This window comes from Amblyomma maculatum, chromosome 7, assembly GCF_055883805.1.
Source record: "Amblyomma maculatum isolate TAMU_Amacu chromosome 7, ASM5588380v1, whole genome shotgun sequence".
Lineage (NCBI taxonomy): Eukaryota > Metazoa > Arthropoda > Arachnida > Ixodida > Ixodidae > Amblyomma > Amblyomma maculatum.
The window spans coordinates 54,626,629-54,644,837 of record NC_139350.1 but is presented as its reverse complement, the minus strand read 5'-3'; the positions used below and the strand labels follow the sequence as shown (position 1 = coordinate 54,644,837).

General features: G+C 45.1%; 1 protein-coding gene across 1 annotated transcript in view; it reads right to left on the bottom strand.

Moving 5' to 3' along the window:
- The window catches only part of LOC146183234 (zinc finger MYND domain-containing protein 19-like), a 46,551-nt gene extending 34,945 nt beyond the window's left edge, over nucleotides 1-11,606 (bottom strand). The window contains exons 1-2 of the mRNA XM_084609096.1: nucleotides 11,235-11,606; nucleotides 3,079-3,138 (exon numbers count right to left, since the gene is read on the bottom strand). Of these exons, the coding sequence (XP_084465222.1) occupies nucleotides 3,079-3,138; nucleotides 11,235-11,318 (144 nt within the window). The 5' untranslated portion in view covers nucleotides 11,319-11,606. The remainder of the gene's footprint in view (nucleotides 1-3,078; nucleotides 3,139-11,234) is intronic.
- Nucleotides 11,607-18,209: the final 6,603 nt, after the last annotated feature.

Below are 18,209 nucleotides of genomic sequence, written 5' to 3'. Positions count from 1 at the left end.
GCAGTTCTGGCTCTGGCTAGCTGGAGCCACCACAGATGAAGTGAAGGCAAGGGCTCCTACTGCTCTAGGTCTCTTTTCAGCATGCAAATGATGCTCGCACTCTTGCAGTGCAAATGAAAGGCCAGGTAAGCACTGCAAAATAGCAGCAAAAGAAAGAACCAGATAGGGCGCAAGTGAGGCTTGGCGACGGCACTGGTGGCCAATTCCAGTTGCCATGACGTTCATAAGCAATGGTGCACCTGTACTGGCTTTGAAGTACGCGTGAATCCACAGAAGTTGAATATGGAAGCAGTACAGTTCCTGTTTCATATGCTCAAAATAGTGGAGATCACCCACAGACTTACATCATTTTTTTCGCGGTTAATGTATTCTCGGAGAGCACGATTTCTCGGGTGCTACATTCAAAATTTCGACAAACTCTGGTGGTATAGTATGTTTTGTGATTAGCTGGACATGTGCCAACAAGCAATCTTGAAATGAAAAACTGATTAGCGGCGCTCAGACACCACTACAATTGCTTTCCTGCAGTGCCAAGGTACAACGGGGTGAAGCATCAAAGAAAGGCAATGAGCCAAAATACGAGGCGCCTGTTCCCGCAGAAACAAGACATCATGAGGAGAAATAGTGTGGCTTTTTTGAAATGCCTTAGGGGCATAGGGGTGAACCATTTGACAACTACACTATTCGCCTGCATATGAGTGGGCCAGGTCGGGAGGACGCAGCATGGGCAGAAATGCAGCGCCTCGAAGCAACCACGGTAGCTTCTCCACCCTTCACTAGTGCAATGGTACGAACTATCTGGAAACAACCAAGGAAGCGATCTTGGCTCGTCATTGCCTTCTACGAACCGGATTTGTGACAATTTCTTGTGCACTCGGGACAACGCATATATGGACTGAATTCAGCGACAGCCAGAAAAATACCTGTGCAAACTTCATGTCTATAAATGCTAACCTACACTTTTATGCAGTGAAATTCAATTCTAAATGCCTTTATAGTTTATACCTCGTTCAGCCGCCAATTTTTAAAAATCAGGCAGTTCAGATATTGAATATCAAGTTTTCACGGATATGTTTTTTTTTCCAACACTTCTTGAAATACACAACAATGAGGTTTCACTGCACTTGGCACAAGCGTTTGCAGGACAATTTCTTGTACTGCATCTAACTATTATTAGTGCCACAACATTGTCTGTGCTGCAGTGCTTTTTGTTCTTTTGCGGAGCAATACATATGCGCCTTGTGCACTGTTGCTAACTTGTAACAGCCGGTGACAGCGTTCTCCATGCCGCCTCTACATGAGCCCACAGAGCTCCTTCAGTTCAGAATGAACTTTTTTATGGTGCCCGCCTAGCAAGAGAATGGCTTGCGCATTAGAAGGCATTGCCTCCCTCCCAAACAAGCTTACACAAACAGCTGGTTACAACCTTAAAACGGCTCCATTTAAAATCGCAGAGGACCATGATCCATCAGGCATGCTGTAGTAGACAGCGCCGATTATTTCGACCACCTCGGGCTCTTTATTACGCACAAAAATAGCATACCAGCTGCTGTGGTTACAATAAACCCCACACCCCTTACTTCAGCAGCAGTGTCACAGCCAATGAGCCATTTGGAATTGAAAATTCCTGAAGCCAATGGGAATTTGCTAACTCACCATCATCTAGGACCTTTCAAAGGGCATTGCTTCTTACAGAACCCCAGCTTTTACCAAACTGACTTTCTTCACCTATCATTAACTAGCTACAAGTGAGTACCAACAATATGAGCTCTGTCGACCTTTTCGTGGCTGTTTCTTAAAACTTTTAACCAAATAAAAGTACTTTGTTCAGGCAAGCTAATCAAGCAGAAGCAGTGTTGCCACCACGTATTCAAAGTTTCCGTTTCAGTGAACCCTAATCTCCTGGTGAATGGTTTATGCACACTGCAGTGGTTGCAGGGTGATGCATGCACCTCTGCTTGAGAGGGCCACTGCTACAGCAAGACAATACTCTTCATTCAGAAATGCCAACAACATCAGAGATAGCCAGGTGTCTGCCCACCTCTCCAGACATTACAGATATAGAGCTTAACTCTTTCATTAACACGCCACTGTGATCGCCAAGTGTTTGAGTTATAAAATATTTTGCGAATTTCCATTCCATATCCACCACTGGTAAGTATTTTACGTGCTTTTGTCTATCACAAAATTTGCAGAAAAAAGTCTGTCAGAAACCTATAAAAGCAGCCTTTTTTTTCCCCTGGAAATGAAAGGGTCTAGAGCTTCCCCCAAATTTCAAGAAAAGCAGCTCTTAGGAATCTCCCGACTGCTGAACCCATGTGTCACCTAAGGACAGGAGTGCTTATGCAGTGTCTCTGAAACCTAAGGAGACATGCCCTGGCAACAATTCCATTAAGCTAAACCCACTAGAGAGCACACAACAAGGCACCCACCACGACTGCATGCAACTGCAAACGTAGACACCCAAAATTCCAGGCACAGTATGTTGCAACGCTCATGCAAAACATGTCCCTAACAAAATGTGCTGTCCCCCGATTTTAAATTTAAAACTATAACACCATTACAAAACAAGGCCGTTGATACTATGCATACGGACACCCCAAAAAAAGGCACACATGCCACATATTTCAGCTCTGTACTCAGGGCCCACTTACGTTACCTTTGTTTTCGTCTTAGTTCAATAAAGTTTTTTCACTCACTCATTCAGATACTTTATCGGGAACAAAGTGCCCCTTCCCACAATAGAGTCTTAACCAGCTTAACACATTCTCTTGAGGTTAGCACGTGCAAGCATTGAACAGAATAAAAATCAAGCTGAATGATGCGCATACATACCTGCAATAGCTGAAAGTCTTGTTTCATTACTGATAGGACAGTGACAACCCCGAGTCCCTGAACTACTTCAGTGGCAGAAAAAAATTACAGGATGTCAACCCTCATCCGGTCTAGAATTTATGCACTGGAAATGCTATGTCATGGCGTAAAAAAATTATATTATATATATTTATATACACACACACACACGTGTGCAACAAATCTATTGCAAGAGCTAAAAATAAAAAATAAAAGGAGGCCCACCTCGAACGAGTACTCGTGGACCAATGTAATATCCCGCTCATCCAGCAAGGTGTACTTGATCTGCAATGTAAACAAAAAAAGAAAAAAAATCAATGCTTCAGCCACACTGCTGTACAAATAACAGTCACAGTACACCAGTTCAGCTAAAAAAAAAAAAAATCAGTTCAGCACCAGCCTTAACATATCTCAAGTCAGACATGCCATGAAACAAAAATTAAAATGAAGCTCCACCTTTAGCGCAATGACATCGCTATGAAAATGGCTTGTCTGCGGCTCCACTTCTGGCCCCTCATTCTCGTACATGCAGTTTCTGCTCGCTTAATTGCCAATCCCTTAACTTGACTTTTTAATAACTCACATTCTTGGCAAGGTTTGGTTTGTGCGGTTTAACGTCCCAAAGCGACTCAGGCTACGAAAGACGCCGTAGTGGAGGACACCGGAAATTTCGACCACCTGAGGTTCTTTAATGTGCACCGACATCGCACAACAGTTGGGCGCCTTACTTTTCGCCTCTACCGAAAAGCGGTCGTCGAGGCCAGGATTCGATCCCACATTCTTGGGAAAAGTAGTTGAGCACCGTAACCACTGCGTCACCCCGGTGGGCCACATTCTCATCAATCAGCATGCAGTCCTAAACTAGCACATTATCCAGCTACCAGTCGCGACCAACGGACACAAAGTGGCTCACTTTAACCAAGCTGATGAAGGTCCTTGCCTGACTCGGCACCCAAGAGCATTGGAAGGTTAACCCCTATTCCACCCTCCCGCCTCAAAAGAGCAAGAAGAGTTCATAGCCCTTCTCAACTTTGCGACAGCACGCGGCATCCTTACACAACCCATCGATGAATCGGTACGTGGCCACGTCGCATGGCAGAGCCATGGCCGGGGTTTTTCGCTCACGCTAACACCAGATTTTGTGTTAAGACAAAACCACTATAGGCAATGACTTATCAAGGCCGCGTAAAACCACAAGTGGTGTCCAGTTAGCCGGCCTTTTTTCAATGCCCTCGCAAAAAGGACCCAAGTGCCAACCCCGAAAATAAATGTGGACTAGTTCATTCTAAGCAAGCAGCTGGACACTTCACTAAAACTTCCTGCTGGGCAAGTTGGTAGTTCATCTTGATGTAGGGGTTTTTTAGCGCGAACAAAGGCAAGGACAAGAAAAGCACCCAAGAGCAAGAGTGTACGTTTTGCCTTTCTTGTCCTTGCTTTTGTTAGCACTAAAAAAAACCCCCTACATCAAGCTGAACACTTACTGCTATGAGCAAAAAAATTGGGGGAACACTTAAGCTCTGCTTTGGATATGTGATAACACCACCAAGAGCTCAGATTTGCCCCTCCCCTCGACAGTCCTAGTTCATGTACTACATGGACTTTGCTACTCACTTCTTAACTAGTACCTTAATTTCTACTGCTATTATCTCACAACCTCATCAGCATACAATTAAAAGCTGCCACATGGGAAGCTACCGTTTGCGATCTTGCCAAAGGCACTCTGTCCCAGTCCAATTTTTCTGGCTATTTCTCTTTTGTGGTCCGGATCTAGAGCCACTACCTGCCCTAAGCAGACATATTTCCTCGCCATTTACATAGCCTCGCTACCTATCCTAACTGCTGCTCTTTTCTGGTGCTGTTTTACCATTACTTTAGTCCTCTGCATTTTAATTTTAGGCCTACCATTCTGCTCTGCCTCCCTATATCATTAATCGTATGTTGGAATTGATCTCCTGAGTTACTTAGCACAGTCATGACCAAATTGCAGACTGCCAAGATATTCTCCACCAACCCTCATCCGTAACTGTTGCCAATTGAGCTCTTTGAATACTTCCTCCAAGTATGCAGAGTTGTACTAGAAAGGCTGCGCCTCCTTGCCTAACACCCTTCATTACGAGAACTTTATTTTTGGTGCTAAAATAAAACAGAAACTTGAAAAAATGCAGCTCTGTACAACAGCACTCTTTCAAATAGACACACACAGTGACATTCCCATAAGTGTTTGTAAATGTCTCACTACTCCCTACATATCCTCGGTTGCATGTTTTACTGCACTACCTCCAAATCATCGTTCTGCAACTGAGAAAGCGGCAAGAGACAATAAATTAAGTCATATTTACTAGCTGAAGGTGTATACCACCTATCAATTAATGCATACTAATGTCAAACAGGTTACTACAAAGAAAACGTCTGTACTCCTTCATGCTTACTTCAAATCAATCATGTGTCTTTAATATACCTGTCTACCAATATGGGGAGTCTAAACACTACTTTTACCCGCCCCAGTGCAGTGGCTCAGTGGTTACGATGAAACCCGAGGATGCGGGACAAAAAACCAGCCGCAGCAAACGCTTTTCGGTGGAGGTAAAAAGCAAGGCGCCCATGCACCATGCGATGTCAGTGCACATTAAAGAACCCCAGATGGTCACAATTTCCGTAGCCCTCCACTATTCATACCTCGCAACCAGAGTCATACTTTGGGACGTTAAACCCCTGCACACCGTACCAAACTATTTTTACTGGTTTCATGAGTCTGAAATTTCCAGAGTTTAAAAGGAAGCAAACTGTACTGCCAATTATTATCAATAAATCAAAGCTTTTTGAATGTCCAAACAGCATAAGCATACAAGCCAGGGCTGACTTTTCCATCAAGGCACTCTGCTCAAGGTGCAATGCCCTTGCTCCATCACTGCTCTTTGTTCTGAACTGTTTTAGAAAACCTTGCAAAGACCACTGTGGTGGCATGAGACATCCAGCTCCTGAGCTTTCAGGCTGAATTCCAGCCAGGCACATTTTAGTTCAGGACTAAATGCCTACACTGTCCTTTCTTTAAGGTCATACCACTAGGAGAACAGTAGCATTGCCCATGCACATGTTCCACAGATCATTTTATCCTGGAAAAACATTCATCCAATCACCGACACCTTCAAGTAAATTCACTGGTTAGCCATTTCACCTTCAGGGACAAGCACTTGCACATCGACAAAAGGAACAGGGTTCGTAGGAATTAAAAAAAAATCTAGGGTTTTCAAGGACTTTTAAGGCCCTGGCCCAGTAAATTCAAGGACTTCAAGTGAGGTTGTATTTAGTATGTTGGAAAGAAAATTATGCCCTGACAACATAATCCCTGAATTTTATTTTTAAAAAAAATCCATTGCCTGTAAACACCATCGTAATTTTACATAGCATTTTACACTTCTTGCAAACTGTCAGCCCTTGTTCTGTACCACACTACAGATGACCACACTTGCTGCCGCCTGTAATAAAGAACGTTTAGTAACAAATTGCTGAAAAAGTACTCTAGGAAGCTTTTGCAGTTTTTCTGCTAATTCACGATCAATGGTTTGAAGCTCCTGCATCTTCTCTTTTGCAGTCTTCCCAAGGCTGTTTGATCTCACTATATGTAACGTCCCATTTGCAGCCTTAGCTTTTTCCGCATGGCTGTCAGCATATGCCAAGTCAGCAAGTGCCCAAACTGCAGAGCTTCATGTATCTTTTGTTCCTTTAGGTAATGGTGCCATGGGGCTGGAACTTATTTCTGCTGCTCCTTCCCAATTGCAACTTATGCACTCCGCGCCAGCCTTCTTTACAGCACCGCACACAATTCTGTGGAATATGTGGGAACTTCCTATCACGTTCTCGGTGGAGATTTGGTGATTAACAGTAACACACCCTTTCAACAGTATGTTACTGTTAATCACCAAATCTCCACCGAGAATGTGAAAGGAAGTTAACACACCCTTTCAACAGTAACCCCGCCGGGGTGGCGCAATGGTTACGGCGCTCGACTACTGTTCCCAAGGACGCGGGATCGAATCCCGGCCTCGGCGGCAGCTTTTCGATGGAGGCGAAAAGCAAGGCGCCCGTGTGCTGTGCGATGTCAGTGCACGTTAAAGAACCCCAGGTGGTCGAAATTTCCGTAGTCCTCCACTACGGCGTCTCTCATAGCCCGAGTTGCTTTGGGACGTTAAACCCCACAAACCAAACCAAACCTTTCAACAGTAGTCTGCCATGTAAGGGGAACTATGACTGCTCCCTAGGGGTTTAAACAGGAAGCACGAAATTTTAAAAGACTACAAAAAAACATGTCCAAAACTGTTGGACTGCCTCTCAAATAATCGAAATAATAAAAGAGGCTTAGCGAACTGAGCGGGCGAGTGACCACAAATATTGACAATAATCAAAGTGGACTGACTTTCATCTAAGCAATGTGACTGGGCATTAAGCCTAAGCTGCTAAGCACAGAACCCTGAAGAAACCAGCGTTTGGATGCTTTTAATAGGCTGCAGCAGGTTATTGAGCGCTTCAGCTAAGACCATTCAAAGGGCCCCGCCCCGCCCAGCCCAAGAGTTCACTAAAAGCCTCCCAAAACATGGTGGCAGTTTCTGCTGCTGTTTCACCCAGAAGCAAACAGACTTGCAAAGCACTTTCAAGTTGCACAAAACTAACAATGACAGGGGCCCAAGAACAACAACGCACTAACCTAACCAAGTGTAGAGGTGCTCCAAATGTAAAATGGAGCATGCGAGTGACACACAGCTGCCTAGAATGCTGCTGCAGTGGAAGTGCACACAGACAGTGAGAGTTCAGCGAACACAATTTGCCAAGCCATTTCCTGGCTCTTTTCATTGTTCACTCTCATGGCATGCATGCTGTTTGTTCTATGTTCTACAAGGCAAACAGGTGCACTGCCTCAGGTTCAGGTTGTAGGTTCTAGTTTGCCGCTGCCAGGTAAAAAAAAAAAAAGAAAAAAATTTCAACTAGAACCAAATGAATACTAAGACTGTTCAGACTTTTCAATCAGTTCTATTCATGTTTTAAAGTCTGCCAGTTCAACTCTGCTCAATGGACCAAAATGAAAATAAGAGCCCGCAAAATGCCCTTCGTAATTAAGCTGTGTAAACTACAACACATTGGGAGTATTTATACAACTTGATTTGAATTATTAAGGTACAAAATGAAAAGTGGTCTGAATGACCGGAGGGAGACTCGTTGCCTAATTGTGCTTTTTTACAAGGAAACTAAATGGCTATGCCAGTTTGCATAGGTTCGGCGCACTGTCTTGTGTCCTGTTCTTGTGGCGTCCAGTGGTAATGACTGTTCATAAGGTTGGAAGGCTGGCTATCGTAGTTGCGCCTTCACCCCACCGACGTGTCGTGTCATAAATAGGCAGTTTGCTGCCTGTGCGCAAACGGCTCAACGTCAAGAGATAATTTCTTCCTGGAGTGAGTACGAGCGAAAGAAATAGAGGGCCTCATGGTCTGGACAGCTTCTAGACTGCCAGTTTTGGTATATATTCCGAAATTAGGGATACCAATTATAGTTTGGTGCAGAAGAATGTTTTGTGCCCTAGGTCGAGGATAAAAGGGAAGGTGAAACTCCAGTGCCGTGTGATAAAACCAAGCGATTTCGAAATCTCACCTGCAAGCAACACGTTTTGGCCTAGTGAGGCCATTGGAAATGTGAATTCTAAGTTACCACATGATTCACCTTGGAAAAGGGTGGTCGAGGGCAATGAGTACATCAGTTGAAATAAGTGAGCTAACGTTTCACCTTCATGCCTTTGCATTAGCATACAATGAGGTTCATTAGCCTAATGAAAATGCAGTTTTCAATTCTATTTAGGACATTTTGAAACATTAATTGATAACTGCTGGTAATATGCAATGGCAACCAGAAGATAGTTTTCAAACATAAGTGGGCCAAGCACAGAGCCCTGCAGGACACCAGAAAATAGTTGGTTAATGGTTCACTTGGGAAGAATGAAACTGTTTGGCTAAAGAGCTCGTGGTGTACAATGATCAAAAGCTTTCGAGAAGTTGTCAGATGACATTAGTCTGAACATTGAAATAAAGAATCTAGTTCAGATTCTTTATTTCAATGTAAACTTTTGAAACAAACCTAAAAACCAGATCTGTAGCTATTCCTGCAAATTATTGGCTCGAATGTATACATGAACCAAATTTCGTTAAAAACATCTTGTACAGGAGCACAAGACCAACAACTGAGCAAAGGAATTTCTAACACCTATGAAGCATGGCTATAGCATTGATAAAGGCATGCAAAGACGAAGCACAAGGGCAAGTTGACCTAGACATTTTATGCAGAGCTCAGAGCTACTGAACCATGGGTCTTTCTGCGGCATTTTCCACTTGTTCCAAGCAAACAATGCAATAGTACAGAGCTAGTCATGGTAAAGATGGCCAGCTGTGCTCTATCTAGATGAGCACGGGGCACTGGTTTCAAATACACATGCACAGCAGGCAGTGCTACTCTGGACACAACTGCTAAACCTGTGTGCTGCTCCACAGATGCAGCACACTAACGGAACGTACACCGTCCCGGCTCCACTGCTTTTCAGCACAGAATAGAAGGCAGGTGTTCTCCACAAGGCGGCTGCTATCTTACTCATGCAACGAAGTGCGCACGGCAGATGAGCCAGACGCCAACAAAAGCAGGCCGCTTGGGCGAGCAGAGGTCATCTTTTAATCCTAGCCCTGCCCTTATCAGTTGTCTCCTGCGATGGGAGTACACAGCTGATCGAAACGATAGGCGCGGGGCTAACGGCGGCGCGCCATTCCAGGTCGCTCAGAGCCCTTTGGGAGGGCTGATGCCGCGCCAGCACCTATGGAAAGCCCAACCAGCAACTGAACGCATTTATTACTCAAGACAATGCCCCCAAACAAAGGCAGCCAAATCGCACTTTTGCGCCAGACGTGGTTAGACAGCCGCTACTATTTGCGAAATACCCTACTATCCAGCATCCAACGCGGTCAAATATATTAGCCCACAACTACTGATGGATGAGGATGGAGGTTGCGTCTAAATCCCTCACGAATGTCTGAGGACCATTGACAAGTGTAGCACGCACTGCACTTGTTTCTAGAATTAGGCAGAAATTGGCCAGCCTCGCCAATTCCCAAACAATGCACTCGACAGATGCAAGGGCGGGCGACCTCCGGCGCCAAGGCCCCACTCGACGTCAACGCGAAGCAGCAGACGCTCCGCACGACAAACCAAGGGTATCCGAGCGGAGCCACAAAGCGTCCCCCGCAAACCCCGGCCGCAGCAGCTGTCAGCACGCACGGGGTCGCTTTTCAGATTGTCCCCTCCCCTGCCGGCGCCACGCGAAGGAAAAGCCCTTTGTTGGCCGGTCAGACCAGCTGATTCACCCAGCGCCGCCGGAGAACCGCGGTCAGACGAAAAACAAAGGAGGAAAAAGAAAGAAGGGCTTCTATTGATCGCCGTTAGGCAGCACACCCCTGGGTTCCCTCTGACAAAGGCGCCTCAGTCCGTTGCCGCTGGGGGCGGAGGGGACAAAGCAAATACGCGTAATCACGGCCGTGGCGTAATGCACGCGCCTGGCGATCGGTCCCCTATCAACAGCGTGTTGGAATTGCGCCAATGTGCAGCTCATATTACCGATCACTGAGCGCTCCGTAGTAAGCGAACAAGCAAACTCGAGCGCTGCATGCTATGCGGGCGATTTGCAACTGCCCGAAAGCTGCATCCGCTTTTATGAGCACAATAAAAACAAAATATCCGCGTCAGACAATGTATGCACTCTGGAAGCCGATGCAGCTAAGGCAAATATCCGCAAAACTGGCATACGCTTTCAGCACACGGCGCTTTCGTGACGGCCACCGCGTGAGGCAATAAGGTGGAGAAGGGAGCTAGCGCCTCAAGAGCCATGATCTACTTGAAATTGAGAAATACCCTGGACGCACGCCGAAATCATGCATGCAAATGAAGCAACCTGCACGAGGAACCACCGGTCCACTTTTCCTTTTCACTTCCTGAACGAAGCGATAATAGTAGGCTTTTTTTCTTTTTTTTTCTCCACACGCCGGCAACAAGACGTTTCGCGCGCACGTATACTTAAGTGCAGCAACGCTTGCGAGAGCCTTGCGACAGACGATCAGCGCGCTGAAGCCAGTCAGGGTCAGTTCAGGAGCACATGTCGCACGCAACTCCAGGCTGACGCGGAAACGGTGCGCTGGGTTTCACAGCGTTCTGCAAATCGCAGCGCGAGTTACGACGCCCCAGAAAGCGCGAGTAAGAGGAAGCGGTGGAAGCGGGAAGAGTCTTTGTCTAGCGCAGTAAAATGCGGGGAAGACGTGCTGGAAACCGGAAGAGCGGCACTTTCCCTTGCGGCTGCTTACCTTTCCGGCAGCTCGGCCGAGCCTGACGATGCCCAATTTGACGCCGGACACCCAGGAGTCCGACGGGCCAGCCTGGTCTTTCATTTTGCCGAACAGGCATAAAGGTGCCGCCGTCGCAGCTGATGGTGGCGGGCCGAGCAGTCGACGCCGTCGGAAGTCGTTGCTACGTCCGTTCGGTTTCGTAGGTTTCCAGAGACAAAAACCCTCACGGCGAAGGGAACTACTAGGCCCACGCGAAACGCCGCGACATTCAGCAACCCGCAGCGACGCCAAACTACATGTGCTCACAAAAAGCGCTCTCACCACCGCGGCTGCCGCGGCCACTCGCTCCTCGCTCCTCGCCTCGCTTGTCCTTCCTCAGCCCACTGTTGTGCCCCCTGGCGCCATGGCCCCATGGCAACCTCTACTGGGCACCTTATCAACAAAAAATTGTCATTTATTATTTAAAAACAATATACCTTCAACATTATGCAAAACATAAAAATCACTACATAAAAACGTAACTGTTTATATTTTCATAAATTCAAACAGGGCTAACATGCAGCCATCTTTAAAGGATTATACCAATTACACCTTTTGTAAAAAAAAAAAAAAAGGTTTATATTAATTTTAAAATTTATTGTTGTACTTGATTGTGCGTCTACCAATTAAAACAGTCTCTGACTTTCCACAAGTTGTAGGCGCTGCAGTTATTCCATTTTTACCGAGGCGCGCGTTTTAAAATCTTGGCTATCTTGGCTATGTTAGGACGTAGTTAGGACGAAAAAGACGTTTCTGCTAGAGGCTAACCTGCAAGAAATGCTCTGAAAGTTTTCATGCAAGCCTGACACTTGCGGCAATTTATTACAGAAATGAAAAGCGCACTAATGAAATAATTTAATTTGCTCTTAGAGTACAGCATCGCGCCGCAGGTACGCTTTCGATTCAACTTAATCGCTTTTTTTTTTCTTTTTTTTTTTTCGTGCCCGCTCAACGGCGGCGAGGGCATTGTTGGGCACCGTCGGCGCTAGTACTGAAAGGCGCGCCCACTTGTGGCACGCATCGGGTGGATATCGATGGATCGGTTGGTTGGTTGGTTTGTAGGGTTTAACGTCCCAAAGCGACTCGGGATATATGAGAGGCGCCATGGAGGACTCAGGAAATTTCGGCTATCTGGGGTTCCTTAATTCGCACAGCGCACGGACAGGTATGGGTGGAATTAGCTAGTTTAAAGCCCCTTGATAATTTGTAAGTGATCAAGCTAGCCATGCTGATGACTATATACTACCTCATTTCAAAGGGGATGCCCTTCACGCGCGTACGCACGCACGCACGCACACACACAACACACACACACACACACACATTACTTTAGTACAGCATGCATGATAGGCAGGCACAAACTTGAATGTGATAGCCTGCATCTTGAGTTCTCACATGAGCCTATGTGCACATATACTAGAATAAAAAGTATGTCGCTGTTTCAATGTCTGCCTCTGCAGGCCGTACGAAAGGCACGTGGAGATTCTCACCGGCTTCAACGCAACGCCATCTTTATTACTGGAGTGCCCGATGCCGGTAACACTTGCACCAGGCTCCTAAATTCCGAAACCGCGCATATTGCAACATCCCGACCCTTCCTTTGATAGAGATAAGACTCACCATGTACACCTCGTCACCAAGCTGTTACTGCACCACATAATCACTTAGATGCCGAGGTAACACTCTTTTTTGTACCGCGCGAGGTGTGGAGTGCTCTGAAGGTTGTGGCCTAATATGGCACTCTTCCACAACACTGGGTGAATTCTTACTTTCAGACACATGTGGTGTGCCAGGTGCTGTCTTTGGTGATGTGCTGGCACCGTCTGGACTCGTGGGAAACTCTTGAATGTCCATAGAGCCCACCCCTGTTTCTGTGTAATTTGATTTCGGCAATTGTCGCAGGTGCACCCTATTTCTTCTGTGTGCTACCATTGACATCGACCGTGTAGGACCTTGGAGACATGTTCCACAACTGTACCCTTTTCCCATGGCAATCCTGGAGCAGCCAGTTTTACTCGCACCATGTCTCCTTTGCGTAGTGTGGGGAGATCCCGTGATGTCCTGTTGTAGTACATTTTCATCTGCTTTGTCTTCTTAGTCCACTGTGCTCGCTGGTTCAACATACGTGGCTTTAAGAGTTCATTTGTCATTGGAAGTATCGTCCGAGTCCTCCTACCTATCATTAGTTGAGCTGGACTTGCCTTTCTGCTTTGGCATGGCATATGTTGCAATGATCTAGGAAAGACAAATGGGGACATGACCAGTTTCTTGAGCCTTCTTTAGAAGGGACGTATTATGCTGTTCTGACTGCCGACTCGACCATTCCATTTGACTGGGCATACCCTGGACTTGACGTACAAACTGTCACTTGGCAGCTAACTCAGCGAATTCACTGCACAAAAATTGAGAACCATTGTCACTCACAAGTGCAGCTGGAAGGCCATAACGGGCAAAATGTGCTTTGAGTTTTTTAATTATAGCTGAATCAGTGGTATAAGTAACCTCATCTACTTCCTAAAAGTTGCTGTAGTAGTCAACAGTTGCTAAGAAATTCCGACCTTTGTACTCCATTAGGGCTGTGCTGACTCTATGCCACTGATACTTGGTTCTGGATGTGGTACAAGACTCTCCTGTTATGTATAGGTGTACAATGACTGGATGAAGTCTTTGATCTCAGAGTTCATTCCAAGTCAGAAAATTCACTCTCTTGCTCTCTGCAAACAGCTTTCAATTCCTAGGTGGGATGCATGAAGAGTCCGCTTCATGTCTGCTCGCATCTGTTACTAACGCTGACTCATTTTCAAGTTTTTGTTCCAAACTACAGGCCACGGTGTGAGCTGACATTATTCGGTTACAAATTTCGCTTTCTTTTTTCTTTCGCTTGTTTAACGCAGCCTGTTATCCCATTGTTTCGTTTTTGAACTTGTATGTGTTCTTTATTTGTGAGCTGTTTGTGCGAATTTGATAACACATTTTCAGTTTTTTGTGCTTTAAGAATTGCCTAATACTGTATCTTTGTAGAGCTGCTTTATTTCTTGTCATCATCATTTTTTCGATATTATGAATACAATGCCCACCTGCTATGGTCTCAACTAGAGACTGGCAGTATTGTAAATAAATAAATAAAAAAATAAATAAATATTCTTATCACAACTTATTGGCAATTGTAGGCCAAGCCTTCATCGATTACTAGCTCATCACGGAAGTAAGGATGCATGTATTCCTTCTGGGAGATTCAACCTGTCTGTCGGCCATCCTTCCTGAATCAATCTCATCAGGTTGCACATCACAATGTCAGTCTGTGTGTTTTCCTTGATTGCATCAAGAGTCTGGCACTTGATACATTGACGACAAACAACACTGACTTCATCTGCCAGTGGTCCACAGCCCGTGTCCTTTAGGTACGCTCAGGACATTGCATCAGCAACAATTAATGAGGTGTCTTCCCTGGCAGTACTCCACTGGGAAGTCATACCTCTGCACTTGTAGCAACATGCTCTGCAATCTTTTTAGGTACCTTGTCAAGAGCTTTCTTTGCGGTACTCTGCTGTGGTTTGTGGTCAGATATGAATGTGGTGTGCCTGGCAAAGGTATATTGGCAAAACTTGTGCAGGGCAAAGGAGATGGCCAACATATCTTTCTTTATATGGACATACCTTCTTTCTCTTGCCGTTAGAGCCTTGCTAGCAAACAGATAGGAGAACCATCTTGCAGCATCACAGCACCTAAGCCTTTCTCACTGGCATCGCATTGCACTGTGTTCTTTGTTTGGGTCGTAGAACTTCAGGACAGGCCAGTATACTCACTCTGTTGAATGCGCTCTGCTGTTCAGTGGTCCAGGCCCATTCTATGTTCTTGGCTAGTGAGCCTTCTGATAGGCTCCATAACATCAGATATACCTGGTAGAAATCTTGCAAGGTAGTTTACCATGCCACAGAACCATAAAGCTCCACTCACATCTGTGGTTGCTTCCATGTTAACGATAGTAGTGATCTTGTCGGGGTCAGCATTCAATCCATGCTACGTGAGCTTGTGGCCCATGAAGGTTATCTGCTCTGCCTTAAAATCAAGCTTGCCATTCTTGATACGAATTCTCTGGTTCCGATATCTCTCCATGAGTGCGTACAGATTTCTGTCATGATCCTTAGATCTGTGCGACTTCCTTGGAGCTGCCCTTTCTATACACCACGTCTGCGACACACCTGACTCCTTGTAGGCTATGTGATGCAGTCTGCAATCGCTTTTGGAAGATTTCACTACTGACTGATGACCAAATGGAAGTCGAGCCACCTGTGCCATTCAAATGGTGTTGGAAGGTTCTGAGCATGCTAGACTCAGGCCCTAGCTTACAAAGCAGTATCCATTCCACAAATTAAGTTCGGAAAAAACTTTTGCCTCTGCTAATTCAGTTAAGACATCTTCCAGGACTGGTAAAGGGTGTCATTCTCTTTTTAGAGTTTTGTTGAGTGTTTGCAAATCAATGCGTATACGCAACTAATCTTTCTTGGTGAGACGAATTATTGAAGTGGCAGCCTGGCATTCTGATACCAGTAGCGAGAGGATCAAATCTTTCAGTTTTCAGCCGGCTACATTGTTTAATGTAATTATTAATGGCTGTTTTGTGCAAAACAAGAATTCTGAACAAAATGGGCTCCCTTGTACAAAACACGCATTCTGAATAGAACTTGCATGTAAGCATTATATGTATTCAGATATCCACAAGCTGACAGCCCTGCTAGCACAAAGCTCCACATTGAGTTAACTAAAACAGGATCTCTACTGGCTCTTTCTTCCACGCTATTCAGCAGGCCTACTTCCCCCACAAATGAATCTCTGTTCTTAATTATGATGAAGTTTTTGCTGATCTCATCAAAAACTAAAGACCATACCTTAACTGGTCTGCTGGGCTTTTAGTCCCGTTGCTTCCACCTCACGGCAACATTGTTTGACAAGGAATGTGAAGCCTATACTTCACCTGAATTGACTCCAAGAAAGCTTTGTAAATTATAGCGGCTTGGACGTTTCAGGGGGCATTCTTTGTGCATGGGTCATAAAAATTTGCTTGCAGGATTCCCAAAATTGCAGTGGCGCACAACAACAACTGACCAGCTAGGTAGGTCTGGTTTTGAATGTTTGCACCTGAGCACTTCTCACTCGTTGCTTTGGCGAAGCTGTGGCAAAAGCATCAGTGTTCTTTTTCCTCAGTTCCTTATGTTGATCTACTGCTTGCTTCAATCGTCCCAGTATTCAGGTTTCGAAATCCTATTTTTTATTTCACCACTTCTAGCGTTCGACAAGGGAAATCGAACTGTCGATGTCTGCCTGTGTCACCCTCTGCAGTTTTTGATCTTGAGGCTTCTGGCTTGACTATGGTTCTCACTGTCACTACTTGAATCACCCATGTCTTCAGAGTGTTCAAGAGCATGAGATGGTGTAGTTAGTAAAGGAGACTCACACTGGTGATTTCATGAGGAAGGGTTCATGCAACCAAGCAGCTAGGATGGGGCAGCATGGCTGCGGGGCACAGAATGGCTGTTTCCCATTTCATGCAGTGCAGCCTCACTTTTCGGTCTTTTCACAGGTGGCTGCATGCATTTCGGATTGTCTGGAAGAATGCTCAGCGTAACACGTTCTAGTTTCTGAGCCTTGCATCCATCCCTTTTGTAGCTTGAACAGAAAGTTTAGTGCTTACAACTGAACACCGTGATGGGGCTGGTATTCGGCGCATCCGGTTATTTCTATAGACCACTGGGAATCTGGTGGAAGGAAGTACCTTCTGCCCACTTTGCATCCTGGCACAAAGCGTAATGCTATAGATTATACGACGCACGTGAACTCCCCACGCTCAAGACCACATACATGGATCGTAATAGCTGCCACTATATATATGTTACCCAATTGTGAGACGTCAGAGTAGGGTTACCAGTTTTCCTCAACAACAGGTGAGAACTGGGCATTAAGAATGCAATTGGGGTCACAATGTATCGATCATAAATCGTGCAGCATCCACGACACATATGTGAATTCAGAATATACAGGTAGCATCGAACATTAGAATAATGTTATAAAATTGTTTGCTAAGTTGCCTGGATGTTGCCTAACATTTTGTCACATAAAAACAACATTCATAAAACATTCAAAACAGACATTCTACTAATGTAGACTTTTGAATACTAATGTTTATTTAATGTTTTATGTTGCATTATAAACATTATTTTAATGTTTCAAACAAGTGTTGTTTCAATATTGTGTTCTGAACGTTAAAGTAATATTAGCATATATATTGTGAAAGAAGGCCAGGTCGAGATGGCAAGGCTGTGACGGCAAGCAAGGTGTGCGTGTCTAGCATTTTAATCCGATGGCGAACCCAGGCGCGTGCCGGAGCCGGTGCCGCAGGACAATGATGATGGTATGTACAAATGAAAGAAGATGCATGGAAGGCTCACAATATGTATTTCAACTACTAAGCCCCAGCACTTTTGCCCTTTTTCTTCCAGTAACCATGTTTCTTGAATAACACTTCTTTGCAACTGATGGAGCTTTGAGATGATGCCCACTGAGCACAGCCCCAATATTTTGTTAGAAATTTTTGCTTATTATCCATTCGCCACTATCACTCATGGAACACCCGTTGGCGATGGATATAAAAGCATGACTCTAGGATATTTGTTCAGGGGTGAGTGTAGGAGTTGGGCTTTATTAAGGAGCTAGTTGTACTGTATTGTGGTGGTTGCATAGTGTGCGAGCTGTGTACTAGTTATCACGATCGGTGGGCCACATGCTCATGCAAGGTTGCTCTACATTTTCACAATTGTTACATTTATGCTGCATGCATGTTAGATTCATATTGTTTAAATGTTTTTCGAAACATTATACCAACCTTTATCTGTAGCATTGCTAAAACAGAAAAAGGAATTAACATAAATATAATGTTCAACTGAACTAAAAATGTAA